The sequence below is a fragment of the Nylanderia fulva genome, unplaced genomic scaffold (genome assembly GCF_048542155.1).
Source record: "Nylanderia fulva isolate GAGA-0341 unplaced genomic scaffold, ASM4854215v1 Scaffold54, whole genome shotgun sequence".
Classification (NCBI taxonomy): domain Eukaryota; kingdom Metazoa; phylum Arthropoda; class Insecta; order Hymenoptera; family Formicidae; genus Nylanderia; species Nylanderia fulva.
The window spans coordinates 295643-323447 of NW_028190632.1; the positions used below are offsets into that span (position 1 = coordinate 295643).

Sequence of the window (27805 nt, forward strand, 5' to 3'; positions counted from 1 at the left end):
AATAACGTTGCAAAATTACATTCACATTCATTAAACCATTTAAAAGAAAATAATAATAATTGATTAAACCATAGCGATTTTTTCTAAGATGAATAGCGTTGATACTTTTGTCTCCGATTGTATCTCCCATATGCATCCTTAATAATACCTCGGTTTTTTATCATTCTTTTTTTTTTTTAAGAGGAGGCAAAGAAAAGAAAGGGTATCAGACGACTGCTCACTCGCCGTGAATCTACCCTAAGAGATTGCGTGGTATAACTATCGGCTACGAGACACCTTCGAACTTCCAGATCTCTAGGGGCTGTCGGTGGTAACAGAGGGAAGAACGAGGCGGCACGAAGTTCGCGGTGAAAGGTAGGTACATATATATAGGCGAAATATAAGGACCCTGGTTAGAAGGATCGCTTAGCACGCGATTGTCTTCCTGCGGAGTGTCTTTAAGGGTTTTAATCATGCAACTTCGGTGGAAACGCGCGTCGTTAATATTTCGCGATCGCGCGGCTCCTCCGTTTAGCTTTTCAGAGTCGAGCTTCGATAATCGTTTCGTTCGCGCGTCCGCCTATCACTAAGTAAGTTTTTAATCAATCATCGCGGCGCGCGCGTTTCATCGCGTGAAACAATCGCGCCGTGTTCGACGATGCGATGGGTTACCCCTAAATGAAGTTTCCCGTTGCTAGACGTTAATTTCTTCTAGTAGGAAACGAGAACGTCACTACCGCCGGGCGTATACCTGCTCTCGATTCTGTAATACTTTAGCCCCGCTGGAGCGAACGCCGCTTGTATATCCTGATTTATTACGGGCGTAAGAGATATTACGAAGGATCGACAAGCTGGTTATTGAAAGCAATAAGCGATAATCAATTTTACTCGTAAAAAAAAATTATATCAGTTTCTTCCCTTTTTTTTCGAAAAAATATCTTCGGCAATATTGCGAAAAGATTGCACCTCTCCGATTACTTTGATTTTTACTTTATATTATTATTAGAGTTCGGAATCACTTTGAATCACGTTGCGAACTTTTTAAGATGTGTATCAACATTTTTTAAAACTTTTAAAAACTTTTTATATTAAAAATAATACCTATCTTAAATATAATACAGTAAATATATAATTGGATTATCAGTTATAATAACGTTGATCTTGACATATCATGTTAAAAAATGCTTATTATAATTGTATATAATTTCACAATGAGTTTGCAACATTTTATCCAAAACGAGGATTATACATAGAAAAAAGTAAACTTTTAACTTACGTGGAAAATGTATTTTATTGTTTTACTTTACAGAAAGTGATATGCGTGAGTGAAGAGAGAGAGAAAGAGAAAAAGTTCCTTTTTATCTCAAAAAAAATTATAATCTCATCCACACACAAGCCTAATTTTTATTTTAAAAAATTTAAAAGAGATATATTAGTTTGAGAGAGATAGATTTTTTAGAAACAAAAATGCAGGGAGAGAGATGGAGTATATATATTTTCCTCGCTTATACTTTGCAGTAAAATAAAATAATAAAATACAAATTTCATTTTGCATTCGAAAACTCGTATATATAGTTGCATGTTTAAGAACTGACAGAAATAGATGAAATCTGACAATAGTGTAACGGTCATATTGAAGACAAAAGAGATAGCGTACACAAAGGGAGATAAAAAATGTTAACAAAGAGAAAAGTATGAACAACACAAAGTATAAAACACTGAATATAATCAGGAATAAAAATGTAATACTTCAAAATATTGTATTTCAGAAACTAAGAAAGGTAGCGACACGACTCAGATTTCTAGCTGTGATAATATATATGTGAAAATTAAAGGATGAATAATTAACCTTTTCGCAACATTTACTATATTTTTACATTTTTACCTTTTTCTATGACATTTCTTCTTTCCATCTTTTTACATTATATTGTATAATAATTGAATTAAATCAATTAATAGCATAACAATTAAAATGCATTATGCACAGTCTTCTCGATAAATATTTCTCTAAATATTTAATAATTAAAAAATATGATAACTATAAAAACTACAATGCATATAATTAAAATTATAAGGCATAATTATAATTTTAATTATATGCATTGTAGTTTTTATAGTTATCATATTTTTTAATTATTAACTATTTAGAGAAATATTTATCGAGAAGACTATGCATAATGCATTTTAATTCTTATGCTATTAATTGATTTAATTCAATTATTATACAATATCTTGTAAAAAGATGGAAAGAAGAAATGTCGTAGAAAAAGGTAAAAATATAAAAATATAGTAAATGTTATATTTATGGCTTACATTTATACACATTTGCGGCCTATCGTTTTTTCTCCCTTCCTTCAGACATAGAATGCGAAGAAACGCGTGCGCGACAGGGGGTTAATTTCCTATACTGGACGTATCTGCTGGCACAGAAGTGTCGGAATTTTCCCTCCAAGTGTTTCCACCCCCGTCGTCGTCGTCGTCGTCGTGTCGTTCTCGTTCCTTCTCGCCATTCTTCTCGCTTGGTCGCGCGAGCGCGAACGCATCGTTCATCCTGATCGTCGTGATTCCCTCCCCGGGGAGGTTTACGTATGCCGGACACAGTTCGGCGCCGATTCATCAAAAAGACCACCCACCCGTTTTTCGCCATTTAAGAAAAGTGCCGGCAGTTCTCTTTTTCTCCCTCTTTCTCCCCGGCAAAAAGGAAGTCGGCGGCGGCATCGTTAGAGGCAGATTCGCCCTTACGGAGGACGAGGATCGCAAAACGATCGGGACGGGGAGGAAGGGGTGGGAACACTGCTTTACTCCATCCCCCTTGATAGAGGTGTGCTCGAGAGGGCATCCGGAGATTGGAGTTTGCTAGCGAGCCAGCTATCGTCTCTTCGTCTCCGTCGTATCTGCGACGACGACGACGACGACGAGGACGACGATGCTGCGGCCGAATTGTCCACAGAAAATTGTCTGTCGGATGTTAGACGCCCGCAGCGGAAGTTTCTTGGTAGCCATTACGAAGAAACGTAACATACTCGTGACAATGATGAGTGGACACGTCCAATACGAAGCGCGATTGTGTCTGGAAATACGTTTTTCATCGTTACCATTCTCGCGATATGTTGGACATTTACCTAACGTCAGCAGTATAAAATAGACAAAATCTTAAGGTAGAAAATTTAAATACGTGCAATGTCACATAAAAGTTATATATATATATATAATATAAATTGTTCAAATTAAAATAGAGAATTTCAGACCAACATGAAAATGGGAGAGGCAAATTAATTTGTACATTTTAATTATACACATATTTATAAATATATAAATATCGAATTGTAATTTAGATTTCGAGTAGCCGATAATAATGATCATTTATATATTAATGATCATTCGTAGCGTGATAATTAATCGGTTTTCGAATTAAAAAAATACCGCGATAGCTATAGATATCCCGCGATAATATCGAGCGAGCTCGTGTCTCTCGAAAATCTCGATTGTCATCTTTTGCTGGCGACGCGAGGATGTCCGAGGGACAATTGTCCAATAGTAGTCAACGAAACTTCTTTTCCGCCCGGCTATTTCCCCATCTCTTCCGTACATATTGTCAGTTTCACTGTCAGTACTTGCTGCTTGTAGACTTTGTAATTTCCGGCTGCCACTCGGCCTGTTCTTATTTCCCGTCACGTTCTCCAGGAGCCCTCTTCTGCTTCTCTCGCCACGGGGATGGTGTCCATTCGCCCTCATCCCTCTCTCTCTCTCTCTCTCTCTCTCTCTTCAGGTGTAATGGAGCCCAGAAACAGATAATTACAAACCCTCTCTGACCATCGAGCGCGTCGAGCGACCATCAGCTTTTATTTCGGTCTCTCTGACCCCGCGTATCCGACTTTACCAAGATATAAAGTGCGGATTCGTATTCATTCGTTGGCTTAGCGTTAATATTTCTTCGTTACTCCGCGTTCGTGTGCTCGCACATGGTCGGATGAGAGACCAAATAAAGCGAAATTCGCGGGACTGAGATTTTCCACTTACGATACACTTCGCGGTCTCCTTTCTTTCGACAAATCCAGACGATTAATCGTAATTCTAGAGTAAGTCGTCGAAGCCTTCTTCGAAATTAAATTTTCGACTTGGCAAGAAAATAAATAAAAATATATATTTTTTTGCATCATTATATATATAATTTTTTCCTGCGAGTTGGAAGCTTAACGTGTAGAAGATGGAAAGCGGACGTCATTAAATTTGTACGCAAATGTAATGCGAATGGAAAAAATCTTTCGTACAATTTGTACCGCTGCTTAAAAGCTTAACGCGAATGCAGTTGAAAACTTTCATCGGGGTTACTGCTATAACGATTTTGAAAATTAAAGTGATTTGCTGCTTCCTCGGGCCTGTCGCGCTCCTTACTAGCTTTTTCCTCTTTAGTTGGTACTTTAGGTGTAATAGAGCCGAGAAATAGATAATTATTCTTCTCTCTGACCTATTTCGCGCTCGCATCTTCCGACCTCGGGCTTCCTTCGCTGACTCTTACGATCGTCTCCAAGTTCTTTAGCGATGCTAAAGGTACTACTTTGCGATAAAAAGACTTATATACCTTAAGTATGTCGGAAAGATTAATTATGATATAACATAATTAATTATAATAAATATATCTTCTGATGTTTTTATTAAACATTATTTATTTCTCTTACTCGCATATCTACTTCATTTTTCTCTCTCTGATATAATTATTCCTTATTTTTTTAATAACCATGTAGATTAAATTGTCATGTAGATTAAATTTTAAATTTCATTACGCTGTATAAAGTGGAACGAATTAAATTTTGCAGCGAAAAGTTCCTAATGATTATCGCTATATAAAATTAATTGTAAACTTACATCATAAGAACTGGATATAAAAAAATTACTATTTCTTAATATTAAAAGATAAATCGTTACATCGCATCGACGGAGACAATCGAATCGGCAGAAACGATTTCAAAGACGAGGGCAACCCCGCGGCGCGAACTATATCCCGCATTATCCGACCGACGAGACGTATTCACCCCTTTCTGCTCCAGAGGTATCTACGGGGTGGCACTGCCAACATAACTGAGAATCTCCTTCGCAACTCTGATCGACAAAGTTCCTCCTGGCGGTGCCGCGAGCACACGGACACGAAAGTTAGCGCAAAGTCTACCAGCATCCCTTCTACCTCTCGTCCCCCATGACAGTCCTCTCCCTTTCGTCCTCTGTTTCTCGCTCCTACGCCTCATCAACACCACTGCGTGTCATATACACACACACACACGTACACACATGTATGATTTGTTCTCTTCCTTTTCGCATGAGAGCTTCTCCGTCGCACTCGCGCGCGACTCTTGTCATGCCACGGCGCCTTAGGAGGCGAGCAAGTTTCGCGAAGATAGGCCAACTTTGATAAGATACCGGTTTATCCTGCGCAGCCCGATTGATTATCTTTCTCCGCGGGACCTCTATACCGATGACGGCTACATACGTCCGTATTTTTTCACGTGGCTGAGCAGTGATCTTGCAGAAACTAGGAGAGGCTTGGAAAAAACGTCACGCAAAATCGCGATAGATCATCGTGTCAGGTAAGATATATTAAAAAAAGGTAAAAAAAGGCGACCAGTTAAGGGCACGCCATTAACAAAAATTATCCATTGCAAACCCATGTACAATAGAATTGTATGAAAAATTATCGATTATAAACCCATGTACAATCGTAACAAAAGTAATGAAATAAAAAAAAAATTGCGCCAAGTGAAAGTAGAAACTTGTACCAGTGGAAAATTAAAGTTGCAGACATATATAGAGTCGTATAATGAATCAATAAAAATTTAAATTTGCAAATGTAGAATTGTACCATAAAAAAACTTATCTTTTAAAAAAAAAGATAAACAAGATGCCAAGTCCATGCGCCATGTGAAAAAGTGTTAAACAAAAAAGTATTTTTAAGTAAAAAAATCTATCAATTGACAAAAATTTATGTTCTAAAATTAATATCTCTACAAAAAGTAATGTCCAATTATTGCGCGAATAAATAAACATTTTTATAAAAAATTAAAATTTAAAAACTTATGCAAATTTAAAATTAATATAAAATAAAAAGAAATAAAAAAATTTTAGTTAAAAAAACTGGGCGCGCTGCAATGAGTTTAAAAGTAACAATTTAATTTTAATATCATTAGAATATTATTTAGCAGCGCGCCCAGTTTTTTTAACTAAAATTTTTTTATTTCTTTTTATTTTATATTAATTTTAAATTTGCATAAGTTTTTAAATTTTAATTTTTTATAAAAATGTTTATTTATTCGCGCAATAATTGGACATTACTTTTTGTAGAGATATTAATTTTAGAACATAAATTTTTGTCAATTGATAGATTTTTTTACTTAAAAATACTTTTTTGTTTAACACTTTTTCACATGGCGCATGGACTTGGCATCTTGTTTATCTTTTTTTTTAAAAGATAAGTTTTTTATGGTACAATTTTACATTTGCAAATTTAAATTTTTATTGATTCATTATACGACTCTATATATGTCTGCAACTTTAATTTTCCACTGGTACAAGTTTCTACTTTCACTTGGCGCAATTTTTTTTTTATTTCATTACTTTTGTTACGATTGTACATTGGTTTATAATCGATAATTTTTCATACAATTCTATTGTACATGGGTTTGCAATGGATAATTTTTGTTAATGGTGTGCCCTTAACTGGTCGCCTTTTTTTACCTTTTTTTAAAGGTGAGTTTTTAGAGATTATATCATTCATTTTTGTATATGATAAGCATCTTTAAATAAATAAGCAAATTCAATTTTTCTGGCATTTTCTTATTTTAGGTACATATATATCCAATAATTAATATACAAAATTAAATATTATTCATCACACAATTTGTATCAAAATAATATATTTTTAAAAATTTATTTTAAATTTATTTAATCATTTTTATCATTGTGATTGTAGTGGCAAGGATTTTATTGCTCAGTGTCATTGCAAGCATCTGGCCTGTATATACCATAATATATTGTGTAATACATTGGCTAAGTATGACAATATGGATTTTGATAGATTCCCATGGAATATTGGAATTTTGTCGGACTTGCAGTCATCCACCACATATGCAGCCTACAATTAAAGAACGCATTTATTCCATATTATTTGCTTCCGTTATTGGCATAGTGCACATTTTTATATATCTCAATGCTGTAGATAGCAAAACATTTTGAAAACATCTATCTTTCTATGTTATCTGCTTTTTTGAAAATATTGCAGCAAATTTATTATGGCAATATGCTTGTCCTCCTGCAGTTAAAGAGGCTTAGTACTTTAATATAATCTTTATTATTTGTATCATATCCTTTTTCTTGGGAATTACAGCAATGCTTTTGTACTATATTGTCTTGCATCCCTCAAAAAGACAACATACTTCAAACGCACCAGTTCAACCAATGTAACTTTGATATTTATTTACTTTAAAAAATGAGAGATAAATTATACAATATGCAATTAACCTTATTTTATGACTTTTATAAATCTTATGATAAAATCTAACTCTCTCTTAATCTTTATTATGAAAAGAATCTCGGTATTATATGAAATAATTTCATTGTAATTAATAGTTTAACTTTCAAAAATTTTGCAAAATAAAATAACTCATACATTGTATTTCTACCATATATATAAAAAAAAGATAGGTAAATATAAATAAATAAATATATATTTATATTTATATATATATATATATATATATATATAAAATGTTGGATTTTTATTATATATATATAATTTTAAAAAATCTTTTTTATATGCTATTGAATTTTAATACATACAATTTTGATTATATGTATTTTAATTGATTATATTTATTAGTATTTTTATATTATCTTAAAAAGACTGCATATAATTATTTGTGCGACACTCTTATATGTATGTATAATTAATAGGGACCAACTACACATTTTTTTTTCCACTGAATAAAAACAATCTCAATATTAAAATTAAATTATAAAAAAGATACTGTGATATTTTATTGATGAGAAATGTACATTTATAATTGTATTAAATACAAAAATAAACATGCCATGAATTACTATATATACATATTTTCATAATTATCAACCTTAAAAATATAATATTGTTACCAAAGAAGAAAGCACTATTTAAAAACTCTAAAAGTTCATAATTTGTTAAATTAGTAATTAAATACTGCAGTTTGTATAATTTTTAAGCTTTATTCTTTTATTTTTCTTTATTTAATTGAATAGATATTAACATCCAATGTAGCATACAGATTAAATTAACAACCAAAGAAATAAATCTTAACTTTGAAATATATTTTTGTTTCTTTTAAATATCAATCAACTGGATTTTGTACTACTATTAATATGAATTCTTTATCTGGTGCCATCATAATTTTATGTTTTTTGCTACGTATGCGCAAGAAAGTTAAATCATTTGTTGGATTCAAGTCACGTACGACAGAACGAGCTTTATCTGACAATTGGCTTATCAAACTTGCGTATTGAACTGTTGTCGTATTATCTAATGTTGACTTTATAGGAATACCTAAAACAGATATAATTTTATAAATTTTTGTTTACAACTACAAGTAAATCATGTCAATGATCTCATGTAATACCTTCTGCATTCACCACTATTGTTCCAACTACCCTTTTATGAGACTGAATTTGTTTCATAGTTTCTTCAACCTCTTATAAATTATTTCATCGAAATTTATTAATAAAATTTTTATTTTAAATATTCCAATAACGGAAGCAAATCATATGGAATAAATGCGTTCTTTAATTGTAGGCTGCATATGTGGTGGATGACTGTAAGTCCGACAAAATTCCAATATTCCATGGGAATCTATCAAAATCTATATTGTCATACTTAGCCAATGTATTACACAATATATTATGGTATATACAGGCCAGATGCTTGCAATGACACTGAGCAATAAGATCCTTGCCACTACAATCACAATGATAAAAATGATTAAATAAATTTAAAATAAATTTTAAAAAATATATTATTTTGATACAAAGTGTGTGATGAATAATATTTAATTTTGTATATTAATTATTGGATATATATGTACCTGCAATAAGAAAATGCCAGAAAAATTGTAAAATAGTTCCTACAGCACTGATATTAGATTTATCTTGTTAAGCTAATCGAATGCTGCGATGATAACTAGCCATTGCCCAACCCATGCTCACAAGTGAGCTGATAATGCTACCTGCTTGATGTACAACTGAAAAAAATATAGAAGCTAATTAAGAAAATTATTAAAAATATATGCATACTCATACATAGGCATTTATATAATTGAAATATTATTGAAATAATAGCAAAATATCTGATTTTGTATCACAGACTGTAAATTTGCACATAAATTATTATGACAATAAATTTGCAAATAATAACATTAAAATTGAATGTAAAAATTGAAATTGAAAATATCTAACCCCGCACGCTGTCAATATAGCGGAGGGCAACTATTATTAAAAATATATGCATACTCATACATAGGCATTTATATAATTGAAATATTATTGAAATATTATGACCATAAATTTGCAAATAATAACATTAAAATTGAATGTAAAAATTGAAATTGAAAATATCTAACCCCGCACGTTGATTGATTGAAAATATCTAACCCCGCACGCTGTCAATATAGCGGAGGGCAACTATCGCCGTCTGTTGTAAAACGTGCGAGATGGACATTTCCAATACATGCATCTATTTATGTGTTGTGTACGTGTGATATATGTGTGCGCATGTGTTGTATACGTGTGAATACGTGTAGCACGATACTACTATGTTTGCGTGGTCGATGATGACAATGATGACGGGGACGTTTCTTAAAAGAAATTTTTCATATTTCGACTTTGCAATTATATATCTCTGCTTACAAATCACGTAGAGCAGAAATAAAGACACTTTTATTATATAATTCAAACTCAATCTATCGATTAAGTCTAGTATAAACTCGATTGCTTCAGCCGTTATTGAGAATTCGAAATATTATAAAGACTCAAATGTCCGACTCGCGTTAAGATACACGGTGTCTCGGCTACGCCCTTAACTGGTCGCGAGACACTACCGTGTCTCTTGATGTGATTATAAGAGAGATTAACGTGTGAGTAAAATTTTCAGAAAAAAATCGAAAAGATCTTTCCAAAATCGTCGAAATTGATATAATTTTAGTGAATTGCACTTGATGCTGCTGAAGGATGGCGAAATGGTCCCTGTGTTAATTTCATAATTGACATTCTCGTCGCGATAATTGAGTTTTAGAGTGTATATAGAAATAGACGTTTCAGAAATAAGTTAATTCATCGTAATTAGATAGCTTTCGATCATCGCATTTCATCTTTGCAGTTGAATTATTACGTATGTTTAAATAGAGGCTAAAAGGAATATTCTTGTAAGATGACATATAAGATTAAAAGCTGCTTTGATCTCGGGAAAAAAAAAATCTAATTTATTAATAAAGCCCTATATATTTTCAGCAAATTTTTGGTAAAATTTTCTTTAAAAATCACGATATTTCAATTTCGAGATCAAAGAGAGAAGCACAATTCGGTACTGATAGCAATGATCAGTCGGTCTGCTCGCGTGAGGTCTTAATAGAATGCGATTCTCCCGCACGTGGTGATAACTCTGCGGTACGACCGCATTAATCATGCACCTGCGTGCGACTCCCGCATCGATATTTCTCGAGGTCTGGCACTTCCTCTCGAGGTACTTAAACCGTCGTCTTTCTCGCCTATCGTCGATACGCTCCGTGCACTTTGTATATATGCCTGCCAGGCCATAGGAAAGGATGCACGGTTCTCTTTCTCTCGCGGTGATGCGGATAATCGCTTTGTCAGGCCATCAGCTACTTCCCGTCGAAGAAATACCCGCGCGTTGATTCCGGATTGATAACCGACAGCGGTTGCAATGGCGAATGCGAGACGATGAGGGGCGACGTAAACGACGACGACGTAGACGAGGATAAGGACGACGGCGGATCTACGAGGCGCGAGAGCGGCACGTATGCGAGGGAGAGCGCAGGATGAGTTTGCGATTAAACGCGATTATAATTAAGGATAATGGAGTTTCAGCTCGGGAGTTCCCGTCGACTCGAGTCCCTTATTTGCAGCTGGCACCGCTATATCGAGTTCCCGTCGTCAGCTATAGTATAGACGACTGTCTCTCCCTTCCTCTTTCTCGCTTCCTCTTCGTTACCATGAAATGCTTTTGGTCATCCAGAAATGCATATGCATATATGTTATATAATATATATATACACACACCGGTGCATACATTTATATGCATAAATGCTATGTGTTTTAGGAATGTGTGAGAGTGCGCATTTATTCATATATAGTGACGTGGGTGCAGTGGTATCCCATATAGCGACTTAGTCACTAATGAAGATCACCGTCACAGTTCCTTCCTCGAACAAAGCAATGGAAATCGGTCTTCTGGGACACACAGGCTTCCCCTTTCAGAGCACGTACGAGTGTGGTCGAGCGGTAACGTGTCCCGCGGGACAGCCGCTGGGATGGCCCAACGCGATTTTCAACTTGACGTAGCCCTCTCTCGCAAGATTTTTATGCACGGTAAGAGTTCGGCGAGTTTTCACGATATAAGTTTTTATCGAAGAGAATCGTGGTAGGATATTATTGTGTCCTTGTAACTAATAAAGTCAAATTGCGAATACAGAAAGAAGATTATGATCAAACTTGAGTTTTAATCTCTCTGTAGAATCAAGCTTCGATGTAATTTTACACATTAACACAAATTTTATATACAATTTCATACATACATATAAAATATTTCTGGAAATTTTCTAATTTTATAATGCGTGAAATAGAAGAAAATAATTTTATTTTTGATGCCTCCCTGTTTAGTTGTCTGTCAGCTCTTAAAAATTATTTACCTTTTTTAGAATTATCTCTGATTTGATAAAAAAAAATTTCGAAAATGTTATCTGAAATATTTTTATAGTTTTACTTATAGAAATAAGTTATTAAATATCTAGAATATTTATTTACAATTTGCTGCATTGATATTTTTTGCACTACTTTTCGAAAAATTTAATTTGTTAACTTTCTTACATACACACATATATATATCTTATATTAATAGTGAAATAAAAATTACAAGAATTCGTTCTAAATTGCTATTGCAAGTCATTCTTTGTAGTAATTGATTATAGAAGAAATCTGTTATTATCATGGAATAGATTTGAAATAATATTTGAAGATTATAGAAAAAATCCAGAAAATTATTGTTATAAATATGATGATTATTCATAGGTAATATTTATGACATTCATATGTAAAATAATTTCAAATTACTTTACCATTAATAAATTGATACGTTGTATATGAATATGTGTGTATGTGTGTATGTGTGTCAACAGCTTTCTACACAGAAATATAAAAATTTATTAGGCGCATTTAGTGTGATAAATGTAATTCAAATAATATTACATTATTCTATATTGTATATTGTCTGATTAACTCTATAAATAAGAACATTGGTTTCATTAATAATACAGAATAGAATTATGTCACTATATTTGTCACAGTTTGCTGACTAAAAAGATCGGATTGTACAGCATTAAGAAACATAGGAACACTATGCTGTCTTTGCAAATATTGCTCAATCAGACTGTTTAGGTTTGTGGAGAAGTCGGTTTCCAACATATCCACACCTTCTTCTCCTATATGGAAGAAAAGAAAATCATCCTGTGATTCTGCATATTGACTCAATAGCTTATAATAACCCTCTTTTGTTCGGTCCACTCTCCAACCAAATAATTGATAGCACGCTTGACGAAATTCCTGTGATGATGCCTTAAAAGCTTCCTTCAAGCGTGCTATCTTTATTTCGTGCGTTTGCTTCAATTCTACAATTTCTATATTGAAAAAAAGAAATAAATAGTTGCGCAAAGAATATTGTAAGTTAGATGTAAATATCGTTATTTACGTACCTTGCGTTTGCAACGATGATGTAGTCGCACCATAATTTCCTGATCCCACCTTGGTTCGAAGTTCCTCCACTTCTCGTAATAGAGCCGCTTGTTTTTCCTCGACTTGTCTCTCTGCTATTGCCGCGGGATTCATTGTGAAATGTAGAACTCGAGCGTTGCAATTGAAATCTCCCTTTAACGCTCGATGCTCGAGCTCGCCTCTCAATTGCTCGATTTCTTCTCTCAATTTATTACATTCGTTCTTCTGTGTGCCAACCTCGGCCGCTTCAAGATCTGTTTCCAACTTATTAACCAATTCCCTGAAATAATATTGAAAATATTTTTGTTATAAAATAACTTTTAATTTAATTAAATATTTGTGATATGTACTAGTATATGAGAGAATATACCTATATCCATCTATAGTGCGTTCTAAAGCCGGTATTCGTTCGGTCATCGCATTGTTGCTGTCTATCGTCATCTCCTTCTCATACAAGTCTAATTGTTGTCTGTAGCTGTCTCTCTCTCTGGTGACAAGAATCATCTTCTTTTGCAACCTGCTTACGAGCTTATTTAATTTTTCCTTTGATGATGTCACATCAGCAGCCAACTTCTTCGCATTCTCATAATTCTTTGCCAAATTCTGTGATTCTCGTAGCACCGCATCCAATCTTGATCTCAACTGACCTTCCTCTGCTCTCAAGTCCACCTCAGCCTGTTGAAGTCGATTCAGCTCTCGCTTTACCGCCATTGGTCCACCAATAATGCCAATTGTTTCGTATTCTTGCAAGCGAAGTGAAAGTTCGGATCGTTTTGCCTCCAATATCGCGACTTGTTGCTCCACTTTTTCAGTGTGCTCCAATCTATAATAAACCATGCATTGTTAAATAAATGTTAAATAACGTTTTCCAAATACATGAGAAATACCTTTTTGTCATATTGGCCATTTGCTCCTCCAAGAGTAATTTTTCTTTGACTGACTCTTTTAGAATTGTAACAGTCTTTTTCATCATATTCAATTCTTTCTCGAGATCATTCGCTCTTGCCGCTCTTCCTGCTAATAATTTGCCCTCTTCCCACAATGCTCTTTCTGACTCGACTTTTTCTAACTTAATTTTCATATTCTGCAGTTCCACATTTTGTAATTCATAGTCTTGTTGCATCTTGAGATAATCCTTCATCCTTTCCTCCAACATTGCTGCTTTAGTTTCTGCAGTTTCCAATTTCAATTGTAATTCATTTGATTCATTAGTATCTTGAAGAGGGGGAGATATTTCTTTTGCAGAAGTATTTCTCACATTCTCTGATAATCTTGCATTTTCAGTTAACAATGTTTCTATCTTCTTTTCTAAATTGTTTCTTGTCTAAAAAATGTAATCAAAAAATGTAAAAATATATTATGGAATAAAATATATATGAATTAATATGTAAGATTTATTAACATGTAATTACTTGGGACCATTCTTTTTCTGCAGTAGCTTGTGCTTCTCTTGCATCTTGGATTGTTCGCCGTGCAACATCTAATCGAACTTCTAACTGTTGAATGGTTTGCCTATCCTGTTCCACCTGGATATGTAAGAGACCTTTCTCCTTTTCAAAAATTTCTTCCATTTGTCTGCGTATATTGTGAAGCTGTTGCACAGTTGCCTCTTGGTGAGTCAATCTGGTCTTTAATGATATAATCTAAATGGAAATGTTTTTCATTAAATTACTTTATATTTTTATTCAGATTGTATCTATTTTATATAATTATATAGTGCACTTTATCATTTTTTAATATATGTATGTGCCATCTTACCTCTCCTTTCATACGTCGCCATTCCCAAGGACTACCTGGGATAGAATCAGATTGAGTTTTGTTAATTGTAGATGATTCAGATTCATCTAGTTTTTGTCGTTTTGGTGAGATAATGCTGTCATTACTATCACTGAATCTAGAACGTGTAAAGCTAGTTCCTGAAAATCGTGCCGATACTCCAGTACTTCTGCGATAGGATTCTGATCCAGAACATAGATCTTTTATTATATTAATAACACTTGTTGAATCCTGATCATCCATCTAGAAACAAATTACAAATTGCATTTTACAATAATATAACATTATTAACGTTTGATAACATTAAACAATATATTACAATTTCTATATATTAATAATACAATGAGTATAAAAATATAAAATTTGTTATTTTGTGATTAATAATTATTCTTATTTCTGTTTCTTAAGCTTTACACTATTTTCTTACACTTACCCTGTTCTTTTTTATATCTTTCACACGAATTAACAGAATATATATGACAATAATCAGATTATACCGGATAACATCAGCAATGTAATAACAACGTTCGAGCATAGATAATAAATTAAAGTGATACGATCAATCAAAAACAATTTGTTTGTTTGTCCATCTCTAGGGAATTTTTAGCCATATCCAATAGAAACCCGATGATGTCATCTCCTCGAGATCTGATTGGAGCATTTCAAGCGGACAAAATTTGCTCAGTGCTGCAACCTGTGAAAGAGATGAAGATGCATGTTTTGAATGCAGAATGAACTCTATATGAGTTCAATGATCTAAGCTCATTCAAGCTCGTTGCCAAAAATTAAAGGTGTCGACAGCGCGAAAGTGTGTCCATACTTGTTATATTTCTACGCTGCTATGTCTAAGAAGCACGACAAGGTGGACAACGGCATCGTCGCCGTGAAGAGCAAAGTGAGTAGAAAGATCGTTGATGAAGAATGACTTTTGTCGGATGTTCAATAGCGCATTGTTTAAATTGTTTTGCAGTTCGACGCCGACATCATCAGATTTTCCATCAATCGTAACGAGCCTGTGAGTTACGAGGAATTTGGCAAACTTTTGGCGCAACGGCATGATTTAGGGGCAGATTTTAACTTTTTAATTTGGTATACGGATACAGATGGTGATCTACTTCCCATCAATAATGATAACAATCTGGCTAGAGCTCTATTGGCCACCAGGTGTCTGCTCCGAATTTTTATACAGAGAAAAGGTAAAATTATTCACATATATACAGTGGTTTTGCATATATTTGGTGAATCTGTATGTATATGTTATATATTTAATTTAATTATTGTGGGGCAGGTGACGGAGCATGGGACAATGGATATGGGACAATAAAACCCAAAAATCTGATATCCAGTATCCTGGGTGGTACGCCAGGAAAGCCAAAATCTATTGCTATTTCAAATCCACATGATTTTAGGCAGGTAAGTTTACACTTTGTTGATTATTCTCTCATGTGCTTCGTAATATCAACTGACTTGGCATATAATTATTTTTGCAATCAGGTGTCCGCAATTATTGATGTCGACATACTGCCAGAAACTTGTCGACGTGTACGTCTTTTGAAACATGGTTCTGATAAGCCTCTAGGATTTTACATTAAAGATGGTGAAAGCTTTCGCATATTGCCATCGTCAGCTGGAGGGGGAATTGAGAAAGTTCCAGGTGTGTTTATCAGCAGATTGGTACCAGGTGGTTTAGCAGAGAGCACAGGACTTCTAGCTGTAAATGATGAGGTCCTGGAAGTGAATGGAATAGAGGTTGCAGGAAAAACACTTGATCAGGTAAATAATATTTTTTATAGAAATAATTTTTTATAAAAGCAATATATTAAATTATTAAATTACTAAATATAATTTGTTTTACAAAATGCATTTTAAAGCATATTTTTATGCTAATTTATGCAATTATATGCATTGTTGCTATTTGAGTAAAATAATTGGAGCACTCTTTGTAGCATATTTAAAACATTCTCTAAAATAATTAAAAATTGCCTTGTAAAAATGAAGTATAGGTAGTATAGGATATATTATAGTAATTCACCTATTTTTTATACGGTTATTTATGTATGGAATAGGTGACGGATATGATGATAGCGAATTCTTCCAATCTCATTATAACTGTCAAACCGGCAAATCAGAGGGCAGCGTTGGCTGCACCTCGCCGCGGTTCGTTCTCACGTAATAGTCAATTGTCTTCGGGAAGTCATCAGTCCACGCAAAGCGCTGGTAGCGATGAGGAGGCGGATGAGATTGTCGATCTTACAGGTTTGACAATGCAGGACGACGCCTCGGCGTCGTCTGCTCAACACCATCACTATCACCATCATCACCATCATCAAAATTACAGTCACGATCAGGGTGTTTTACATCTCTAGATTGATAATGATTAATTTCAAGGATTACCTTGGATAACGGATGGTCGCGCATAACGAAAGCTGAGTCACAATTTTGATCTATAGCAAAATTTACATATCCTAAATTAAAAATTTTTATGAATTATAATCTAGGATATATACATATATATTTATATATACGTGTCCCAAAGCATCCTTTACAACGCTTGTGAGTAGGTAGAGCATAGAAAACTGAACAGAAAAGTCTTATACTATTTTACGAAATTCACACTTTTTATTGAGTTAGTAATTAAAATATCTAAGCAAATAAGCGGGATGGCTTATACCTAAGCGGTATAAACAAATAAGCCATCCGACATGCCCACTTAGATATTTTAATTACTAACTCAATAAACATTGCGAATTTCGGAAAATGGTATAAGACTTTTCTGTTCAGTTTTCTGTGGCTCTATCTGCTCACGAGCGTTGTAAAGGATGCTTTGTATATACATATATATATATATATATATATAAAATTTTCAAATATTTTTCCTTAAGATACTACTATGCAATAATTAAAAATATTCAAACAATAAAAATTATTGATATTTTTGTATAATACACATAAAAAATTTTTTTTTTTGCACGAGTTTTATAAAACATTTTTAAGATAGGTCATAAGTGACTCAGAATTCGTTGACAGAGGGTTAAATTATGCTCAATTTAATAGCGTCCGCTAATGTTTGCTCGCGAGAGAAGTTGTCTAGGAATAAGGCTTTATACAGAAACACGTATACACGACAATAATCACGTTGATCCTGGAATTTTATGAAGTTTTTAGACAAGTTGATTAATGCGAGGAGTGTTTGTTCGTTAGTCAGTATAACAGTGTCTTCGACCTATAAAATCAATACTTTGGAATAACTAATGTTATTCTATGGCTTTGACTCTGAAAGATAAATATCATGCCTTGCATGTAAGAATCATAAAATCTAGCAGATCTAGTTATAAAGAATCGAGATAAGGTAAATGTACAGAAAAAAGTGCGATTGATTAAATCGATATTTCTGCAAATTCCAAAAAAAGAAATACGTGGGGAAGAACGTCGTATTTCTTATTATGAGAAACAGAGCAATTGTAGAATCATTGATCTTATACATTATTGTTATTCTAATGACGTTATATCTTATAGATGAGAGAGAAAGCAATGGATTATATCACATTGTATTTTTTTACAGTATATTTATACTCTAGTGCCTTTCACGATCGCATTGAATTTCTTCTCGATAGTTGAATGTATAGCTACATTGATCAAAATATTTTCTTTACATTTACGAATAACACTAATCAAGAGCAATTCAACATTATTAGTTTTAGAAGAAATTTGAAAAAAGGGTATTTTATTTCCTACATATAATCAAAGAATAATCATAAAAAAATTATATAAGTCTGAAATAATTAAATTCTCCTTTATTTTATAAAGTATTATTTATCTTACTTACTCGACAGATAATTTGATATCGACTGTATTATTCAAAGTATTATAATTTTTTCATTTAGTAATTAATTATTTGAAACTAATAATGTACTTAAAAAGATGGATGAAATGGATGATTTTTTATAATGGATATTTTTCAAATTGGGGTAATATTTACTGTTCATCTAGATGCTCATTAATGATACTTGATTGTACATAATGCACAGAAAAATGGGACTCAACAACTTTGTCTCGACTGAAAGGGGCCTTTATATTAATGTAAATAATGATCGATAATCTCATAGCAGAAAAATTGATATAAATTTTTTGTAGTCTGATATGATAACGTCTACAAAAAAAAGTGGCCTTACATTATACATCATTCCAGCTACTTTTAAAAATGATATAAGCATTCCTTTTTTTTATAATGCAGTCTATTCGTGTATCTACTTCGTCTACTCCCCACCTCATGCTTAGACTGTTGAAGTTTTTGAATTTTAATTTCATTTTTATCTATGTTATCTGTTATCCAATTGCAGACTGAGGAAATGCGTTTTAGGCGGGTAGGTATCGAATATAGAAATATCAGGAAAATAACGATCATATTTTCATGTGTAAAATATTGTTGTTTGTATATCTTGTGTGCCTTTATCAAAGTGGAATTAATGTTAGGAAACATTATTGAAATCTAATTATATGTATATTTACATCGTTGAAACGAGAAGAGAGCGAGAGTACCATTTTTAAGAAATCTATACTGCCTTCATAATTATGCGCGAATCTATTTTTATATGCACTCGATTCCACTTTTTCTACTTCTTAATTCGGAAAGACGTGTGTGAATGTGTGTATATATAAATATCTCCCCTAGATTATTCTCTATTGAGTGTCAGTTTATCGTAATCGCAAGATATCACTTGGACTTCCGCGATAAGCGCATTTTTAACAGGCCTATCGATTGCCAAATTATTAATCGCATAATTCCCTCGAATGTATCGCTAATATATATTTTGCATGTTTTTTTTCTTATTTCTCGAATGTTCTTATCTCTTAGCTCGGACATTCATATGTCACAGATCATGTATGATATTAAAAAGGGATGTCTTTCTTAGGGAAAATAGGTATGGTATGCGAGTTAGAGAGTGATTTTTCAACGAAAGAATGACTTAGAGAATTATCATAAGATGATCTTAGGTTTAATCTGTATGTATTTTGTTTCTCTAGACGAGAAATCATTTCTGTACTTAACCAAATAGAGTGCGAACTGGACACATTTGTAAGAAATTCTTTTTCATTCGTACTTAGTGCTTCATCGAACCGTAGTTGTTTACGTGGAGGGGTGTCAGTGCTAAATTAGATTTCATGAGATGGAATTAGATATATATTTTACGCAATAGTCGTGTAGTTCTTAGTATAAATAAGAGATACTTAATACATTACGAGGACGAAAGTACTTATTAACGCTGTAATTCTTAATGGCAGCTTACAAAATAAAGATATTTTATTGTATTTTCTAACTTACCCTCTTATTTATGCTTATAAAATTCCGTATAAAATTCCACGACATTTTCCACATGTTTCCTCTCATTATCCCGAGTATCGAGATGTCTCTTCTCGTTACTATGGTGTATAAATAAAATACAGTCAACACCAAAATTTGTAACCTTGCGTGGGTCATTTATTAAGCTTAAGGAAGAAACGAAAATCTTGTACATATCCGATCGTGAGAGGGATTTAAAATACCGGGGACAGATATGTCTTACGCCGAGCATGGACCGCGCATTTTTTTAGCGGGCAGACCAAGTAGTGGTGTACCCTTGACTTATGGGGATTATGTCTTGCCGAAAAAGAGATCGGAGGGTCGTTTGAAGTTGTACAATTCGTGCACGGATGTCCGAGCTTGGAGTCCAAACATCTTAGAGAGTACGCGTTACTTTCGCGAGCTCAACGAACATGATCCTGCGGTTTGTTTTCTTAATTATCGAATATTCTAATTTTCTTTCAGAATACACACCGCGACTTATTATTTATTAAAAATAAATATTTACATACTTTACAACGTATAAACACAGATATAACACATACATATATATATATATATATAATGTAATTATTTTTATATTAAAAAGTTCAGAAATTTTTTAATGAGCAATCTTGAAATATGGACCGTTATTGATTATGGAAAAAATAAGTGGAATGCTTATCATATTTATATTTCATGTTTATATCCCGTTCAGAAATTTAGCATGCATATTAATCAGCACATTATATCGTATTATTCAGCACGCACTTTTTATATACGTATTCATTAAATGAATTACATTAGCAAATAACAAAGATAGAATGCGTATTATACAGCCAGGAAGAGTGGTACCATTTAATGTGGTGATGGAAAATATGATAGGACTTACGGCTCAAGCCCAAAATGAGCTTCGCGTTGCGCGGCGAGAACTGCGAAAATATAAATCCCTGAAGCTTACTTCGGAACAACAGAAGTACCTGGAGAATTTCGTAAGTTTTCTTTTAAATAATGCGCATATTAAATCGCGCTAATCCTATACAGAGTCGGGTTTACAATAGTCCTCCGTTGCAGGACAAAGCTACCGTGGTAATTAATGAAGAAGAAATGAAGATCCAAGCTATAATAAGACCGCTCTCTCAGGAAGGATCGTTTAATGCAAATAAGATTGCTGCTTCACAACATTCCGACACGTATCTATCGATGTATTTTTGCCCTGATAGGAGATTTCGATACGGTAGAGGAATCCATAATTTTTTGCTAACTAATTCGTACGTTTCGAGAGAGAATCTGAACACAAAACCATTATCGGAAAATAATACTTACCTGATATCGCGCGTAACATCTTGCGATATATTAACCGAAGCGAGAGCCGCGCGAGGTAAAAAAAATTTAATTTCCAACATAAAAGTTATTTTACAAAGAATTTTCACTGGTCAAAAATTAAAATGAAATGTCAAACTAATTCTTTTTACGAAACAATTTTCTTCGGTCAGTTTTAAAAAGATGTTCAAGTATAATTTATATTGCATTTTGAGCTATAGTAAATTCTGCAGAGGACGGCAATCAAACGAGTGCTTGTATCGAGTACGTGGACGCATCTCATCAAGTGATGCAAGATGTTTGTGAAGTGGGTGTGCAAACAGACAAGTATAAAAATGATACCTACGATGAACAATCTGCCGACTCGTCGTCTAGTCAGTACTGTGAAAGTAGCGAAAGTGCATCTACGTCTGAAAGCGAGTTAAGGATGAACTTGGATTCCGAAGTCTGTGAAAAAAATCACAAGGGCGTAATTATTCAAAAAGACTCGGAAATTATCGTTTTGAAGAACGAACTCGGTGTACGAAATAATAATTGAATGGAATTTTTATCGAAACGAAATTTGCATGTAACAAATATATTTACACACAGCGAATGTTACTTTTTCATCTTCATTATTTAGATGAAGGAAGATGAGCTAGAAGAGCTACGAGAATTGAATAAGCATTTACAAACATTGTTAAAAGGAGAAAATGAGAATGCAAATATTTTAAGACATAATCTTAATGTAAATCGGTATTTATTATTAACTGCGTTAATTAAAAATTCGTGTAATTATTTAAATTTCATATCGTAGATCTTGCAAGAAAAGCTGAAAATAGTAAGCGATACCCGCAATATCGAGGTGGAAAATTTAAATACAAAAGTAAGACGTTTAATGTATTTCTGAAAAAGATGTATATATATAAATCATTTTTATATAATACATATTTTTTTAACTATGCTTTATACTATCCATTATTTAGCTTTCTTCTTCGGAGTGTCTGGTGGATCAGTTGAAGACAGAATTAAGTAGAAAATGTCAAGTTTGTTATTTCCAATCGCAAGAAATAGAAAAACTTAGGCAGGAGGTTAAAGATACAGAATTAATTTCCGTAGAAAACGAATCTCTTACGGTTAGTACACGAGATATAATATATCACGTAATATAATCGCTTAGAGAAATTGAATTTGACTTGAGTTTAATTAATTGCATATAATGCGCGTGATGAAACTGTGATAAATTAGCGGAAGGTGAAAGAGATGGAGCATTTATCGAAAGAGGCGGAAAGCTGCGGTATTGCTTTAGAGCAGGTGAAAAATGTCTGGCGGGAGCGGGATATACTTCAAGAGCAATATTGTGAACAAAGTTGCACGTTGGCGGATAGAGAAGACGAAATAAAACGACTATTGATGTTGATAAAGCAAATGTCTGTTACGGCCGACACTCGTGAGGTGCGTCATTTGGTCTAATCATGTCATATTCTCACAATTTTAATGTCAATTCAATTAGTAACAGGAAACAGATTTTTTTGTTTTTCTTTGAAAATGTCAGTACGTTGCTTTACTTTAAAGTAAAAGCTTTAAAAAAAGCTTAAGCTTTTAGCTATAAAATTATATATAATTAAATTTTATTAATTACAGACTTATTGATTATTGAAGCTATACAGAGAATTAGTTTTAAATGAAAAAAAAGATTATAGGAAAATGTAGAGACAATGTTTTAATGAAATACTTTCTTCTTTTTTTCGCAGGTGTAGAAAATAAATTTTACAAGTAATATATAAAATAATAAATATATAAAAGGGATTAATGTCAATTGCGCTTTGTAAAAAATGATTAGATATAAGATTGTGTCAATAAACTTGATGCCTATAGGTATACGGTAATCAGTTCTAATTCTAAACGTGAAATTGACTTACGGAGAAGTATACAAGGTGTATCTAAATAAGTACGAAAAATTTGATGATTCTTTGTCGAAAATTAAGAAAAGTTTCTTATATAAACATATACTTTTGTATTCCTTCCTAAGGAGGGATATTAAGTTTTTACTTTTTTTTAATGTAATAAATATCCTTTTTATTAGTACAAAATATGGACCAAGTTTTATTCTTTTTATTTGTCTATTTGAGAAAAAAAATAAAAACTTAATTTTTACTTCCCTTTTTAGAAAAGTGTAACTCAGAAAGGGATAGAGAGTATATATATTTGTATAAGAAACCCTCCTTAATTTTCGACAAAGAATTATCTAAAAGTTTTCGCACTTATTTAGACACACCCTGTATAAATAGATACATAGAGTAAAAATTGTGTTCAGGTAGAGATGAATGATGTAGTGGCCAACTTGAGAAATGAGATTCAGGTGAAAAACGAGAAGATCTCGCAGTGCGAAATGCAACTAATTTGCATGGAGCGGGAAGTCGGTAATCTGACTGACATGCTGACAAGTAGTCTGAACAATTTGGACGAGTCTAAGATAGCGTATGAGGGGATTTGCGAGTACAACAAGTGCGAGCACGACACTTGCTTAGACGTCCAGAGCACGTTGTCCGCTTTAAAAGCGTTCATAGCCGAGTTGGAGGAGTGTAAACTAGAACGACGCAATCGTCTGCGGGAGATAGCTAACTTAAAGGCTTATGTGGCATGTTACAGCCAAGAGTCCACCAGCGAGATTACAAACACAGATTTTGATACCGGACACGGATCGATCCAGCCGGCTGCAGGTATATTCCGAGGCATAAGTTTAAATAATAATGACGCGCATAGGAATTAATTCCACATTGGCGGATTGCATATTATTACATATGGATCGATATTACGAGTGCGTATTAATAGATGATCTGCGATGAGATACGTGCGCGCAACTATTGATTCTAATCAATTTCAATAATAATTGCAGAAGACTCCGCGTCGAGTAATTCCGGCGATTGTCATTCATCGAAAGAACTGGTTAACGTTCAAATTCAGTCGGATGATATTGACTCTAGCGCAATGTGCTCCGAAGAGTCGGAAAAGTTGGAATTGATCCAAGTAATTTCGTATGAGGAAATCGATCACGCCCTCGCTACGCATATCAAACATTCCATCAACAAGATACACGAGATATCCACGGTTCTTCAAGGTATAACATGTAAAGTATCTCGCGTACTTTCTTCATGACATCTCGATTGACAGTTTTTACCGATTAAGGCGCCGGGGATTATCACGTGCAAATTGTTAAGGGATACGCGAAGCAGCAGCAGGAGCTGCAAAAGAAGGATCTTGAGATTACGAAATTGAAACAAAAAGTTGCGGAGCATATGTTGCAGAGGGGAGAAGGAGATTGCATGATTCAAGAGCAAATAAGAAAGAGGATGCTGGAGAAAGAGAAGACGTTGGAAGCTGTAATAAATAAGAGAGACGCGGAGATTGAGAGACTGCACGAAGATCTTCTCGCGTTAGAAAATCAAAACGTTAATCTTTTCGATACAAACACCGCGCAAAACGAGGAATTAAAGACGCAGAGAGACCAGATGTGTAAGTTAAATCAACAGATGGATGAGCTACGGCAGACTATCAAAATTTTAAAAGAGGAATCGAATAATATCGACAATGTGAGGAAAGAGTTAGTAGCTTTGTTATCTTTACCATTAAAAATATTTGATCTGTATCTTTCTTAAATCGATATTTATTTCGGTTTGGTAGATTGATAGAGTTGCAGATGAAGAATAACGATCTTAAAAATAAGCTAACGCAGGCTAACGAGATTATCTCTAAGAACGCTGAAATAATAGCGGATCTGGAACGTAAGGACGAAAAGAATAAGATTGCTTTAACGCACGAAAGCATCAGGTACGACGCCATGATAACGCAAAAGCAGAGCGATATCGTGAAACTACAGGATGAGAATCAATCGTTGCAAGACCAGTTGAGCAAACTTGTAATTGAACTTGCCCGGAGCAACGACACGATTTCATTATTGAGAAGAGAGAGCGACAATATGGCCATGATAAATGTTCTGCAGGGGAATCTATCGGATTTAGACATGGACAAAGAGAAGCTACTGTCGAAAGTGGACTATCTGAAGAGCGAGATAGCGAGTTGTCAAAGTTCCACAGTGGACATCGAAAATGAACTGAGGACGATTTCACATAGAAATGAGATATTAAAAACGGATATAGACACTGTGAGAAATACTAACGATCAATTATTATACGTACACGAAGACACGAATAAATGGTCCTTGAAAGATACACTGTATACACTTCCTGAAAAAATTTATGAGAAAATTGTGCGCTTTCGAACGGAAATTAAAGAATACGATGAAGAGATGGAGAATTTACCTGAGCAACAGCAAAACGAAGAAATTTTTGACAATGAAAAAGAAGAGCAGCAGACGAAAGTGTACGTTGATGAGGTAAATATAATAATTTTACGAAATTTAGTGCTTTTATCGTAATGGCCAATTAGCATCACGAATATAATTTTAAATATAATGTTAACAATTTTTTTTCAAGTCTTGTCAACAAGATGAGAAATTTAATATGAATCAAAGTACGCATGATAAATTTGCTCCGATCACTCAAGAAGTAGATTGTAATACTGAGAATGCTGTGCACAAGTTAAGACTTCTTGAAGGACAATACGAGAGCAAACTGCATGAAATTAAAAATTTGATAGATGACGTAAAGCTGAGAGATTACGAAATAAAGAATCTTCAAGAGTGCATTACTTATCTGTTGCAGGAAAAGAACGATTTACAAACCAAAGTTAAAGTATATATCTTTTCTTTCTTTTGCAGCATTTTTCTTCCGAACAATTTTTCTTACAAATATTTTAATTTTCCGACAGTGCCAGGTGGAGGAATATCAGAGTAAATTAGCGTTGTTGAAGAAAAAATATGACAGTAGTTTGAACGCTTTTCGTAAGAGACATAACGAGAACGTTGAAAGATTGCAGACCCGATTCGAAGATATTATGAAAATCGAGAAAAGCCCGTTTGACTCGGAAAGCTGGTTACAGGTATGCGTGTGTACAAAAGGTAATCGATTAATACGCATTTTTTTTGTGCGTTGCACGATTCGTTATCAATAATTCCTTCTAGTCGCTGAACTTGAAGGAACTTACGGAACTACATAATCGAATCAATATTTTGAGCTCACACGCAGCTGAGAATACTGAATCAAACATTACGCACACCGAAACGAGGAATCATTACAGTCCTCGAAATAATTCCGAAGAACATAAGTTCTGTAATAAGTTCACTTTACATAATCAGTACAGGAGAGAGAATAAGTTTTTAAATAGAAAAGCAAGTAAAGATGAAATCATTTGCGAAAGTCTGAATACGGAAAATAATGATAAAATTGCTGTAACAGAATTATATTCTCGTGATTTAAGATTTAAACAGAAACATAGGTAATATATATATATATATATATATATTTATATTAATTTCGATAGAATATATGAGCCATTTATACTTTTTGCAATATATAAATGATTTAGATTTTTCGATGATGGAAGAAAACAAACGGAAAATATGGAATCGCCGAAACCTAAATCAGACGGAACCGTAAGTTTACAATAATTTCTAAATTATATAACATTACGTCCATTATTGCGTTAAAACGCACATGTGAAATGATACGTTGCAGCTTGATTGGCAGAGAGAAAAATTTATCTATCAATGTAGCATACATCACAAATTGAACAATGCTCGCTGATATCGGATAAAATGATATTTCATAATACAGAGATATTTTCAAACACAAATCGGATATAAAGCACGAAATATTTTATCACCCTTTTACCATTATTCTATTTCGTTATCCGCGCGCATAAATATATTAACTATGTATATTTTATAAAAAATCAGAGATTTAATTGACGATATTACTTTTTACTTATCTTTTTCTTCGTACGTATATATACTTATAACTTTTTTAATATTTTACCCATGCTGTTACTGTTTGTCTAATTAAAGTTATATCCATGTTATATTATTTGTAAAAAACGTATATATTAAAAAAATGAATTTTGTAATAAATGTACATTATATATATATAAAAGATGAGAGAAAGAATCGTTCTCTTTGTCTCTTCTTATATGCGAATCTTCACTAATATAATAATGTATTATATGATCAAACAACTTACAAGGATACATTTGTAACAAACATCTATTATTTATGATAATATATATCTTAGGAAGAGAAAGTAGAGCGAAATAACTCGACTTTACCCCAGTAACTTGGCTTGAAAGTTTCGCCATAAGGCAAATTTGCGGTGCACCTCATGATACCCTAGTTATGTTATGGGCACTGACAAAATGCCTCTTTGATCATTCCGAAAACAACTTAGCGTTGAAGAGAGAGCCAGAGAATATATGCAAACGCATTCGCGAAGATGCGGGTGGCGATGTGTATTTTGCTCC

General features: G+C 33.5%; 4 protein-coding genes and 1 long non-coding RNA gene across 5 annotated transcripts; 2 read left to right on the forward strand and 3 right to left on the reverse strand.

The window, feature by feature from the left end:
- Window positions 1-7968: 7968 nt before the first annotated feature.
- On the reverse strand, window positions 7969-8760 carry LOC146721155 (dynein light chain roadblock-type 2-like). Its single transcript, XM_085487357.1, has 3 exons — window positions 8748-8760; window positions 8616-8687; window positions 7969-8542 (listed from the first exon to the last, which is right to left on the reverse strand). The coding sequence occupies exons 1-3, from the start codon at window positions 8758-8760 to the stop codon at window positions 8331-8333; spliced, it is 297 nt and encodes a 98-aa protein (XP_085343483.1). The 3' UTR covers window positions 7969-8330.
- Window positions 8761-8921: 161 nt separating this feature from the next.
- LOC146721156 (uncharacterized) lies at window positions 8922-10078 on the reverse strand. Its single transcript, XR_014925773.1, has 3 exons — window positions 9612-10078; window positions 9078-9233; window positions 8922-8950 (listed from the first exon to the last, which is right to left on the reverse strand). It is a non-coding gene; the product is annotated as an uncharacterized LOC146721156 (long non-coding RNA).
- Window positions 10079-10669: 591 nt separating this feature from the next.
- On the forward strand, window positions 10670-20079 carry par-6 (partitioning defective protein 6). The gene is made up of 6 exons (XM_029305317.2): window positions 10670-11595; window positions 15366-15664; window positions 15740-15965; window positions 16058-16182; window positions 16264-16542; window positions 16836-20079. Exons 2-6 carry the CDS (start codon window positions 15611-15613, stop codon window positions 17133-17135), a joined length of 984 nt encoding a protein of 327 aa, XP_029161150.2. The 5' UTR covers window positions 10670-11595; window positions 15366-15610; the 3' UTR covers window positions 17136-20079.
- Window positions 11707-15295, reverse strand: Mad1 (Mitotic arrest-deficient 1). The gene is made up of 7 exons (XM_029305316.2): window positions 15203-15295; window positions 14752-15012; window positions 14406-14636; window positions 13881-14317; window positions 13364-13816; window positions 12975-13273; window positions 11707-12899 (listed from the first exon to the last, which is right to left on the reverse strand). Exons 2-7 carry the CDS (start codon window positions 15010-15012, stop codon window positions 12547-12549), a joined length of 2034 nt encoding a protein of 677 aa, XP_029161149.2. The 5' UTR covers window positions 15203-15295; the 3' UTR covers window positions 11707-12546.
- Window positions 20080-20155: 76 nt separating the features above from the next.
- On the forward strand, window positions 20156-27361 carry LOC114946699 (uncharacterized). Its single transcript, XM_085487364.1, has 17 exons — window positions 20156-20534; window positions 20929-21081; window positions 21164-21470; window positions 21646-21932; window positions 22035-22139; window positions 22209-22277; window positions 22378-22527; window positions 22640-22846; window positions 23709-24114; window positions 24291-24512; window positions 24581-24995; window positions 25076-25787; window positions 25888-26145; window positions 26222-26392; window positions 26475-26788; window positions 26879-26945; window positions 27028-27361. Exons 1-17 carry the CDS (start codon window positions 20325-20327, stop codon window positions 27094-27096), a joined length of 4122 nt encoding a protein of 1373 aa, XP_085343490.1. The 5' UTR covers window positions 20156-20324; the 3' UTR covers window positions 27097-27361.
- Window positions 27362-27805: the final 444 nt, after the last annotated feature.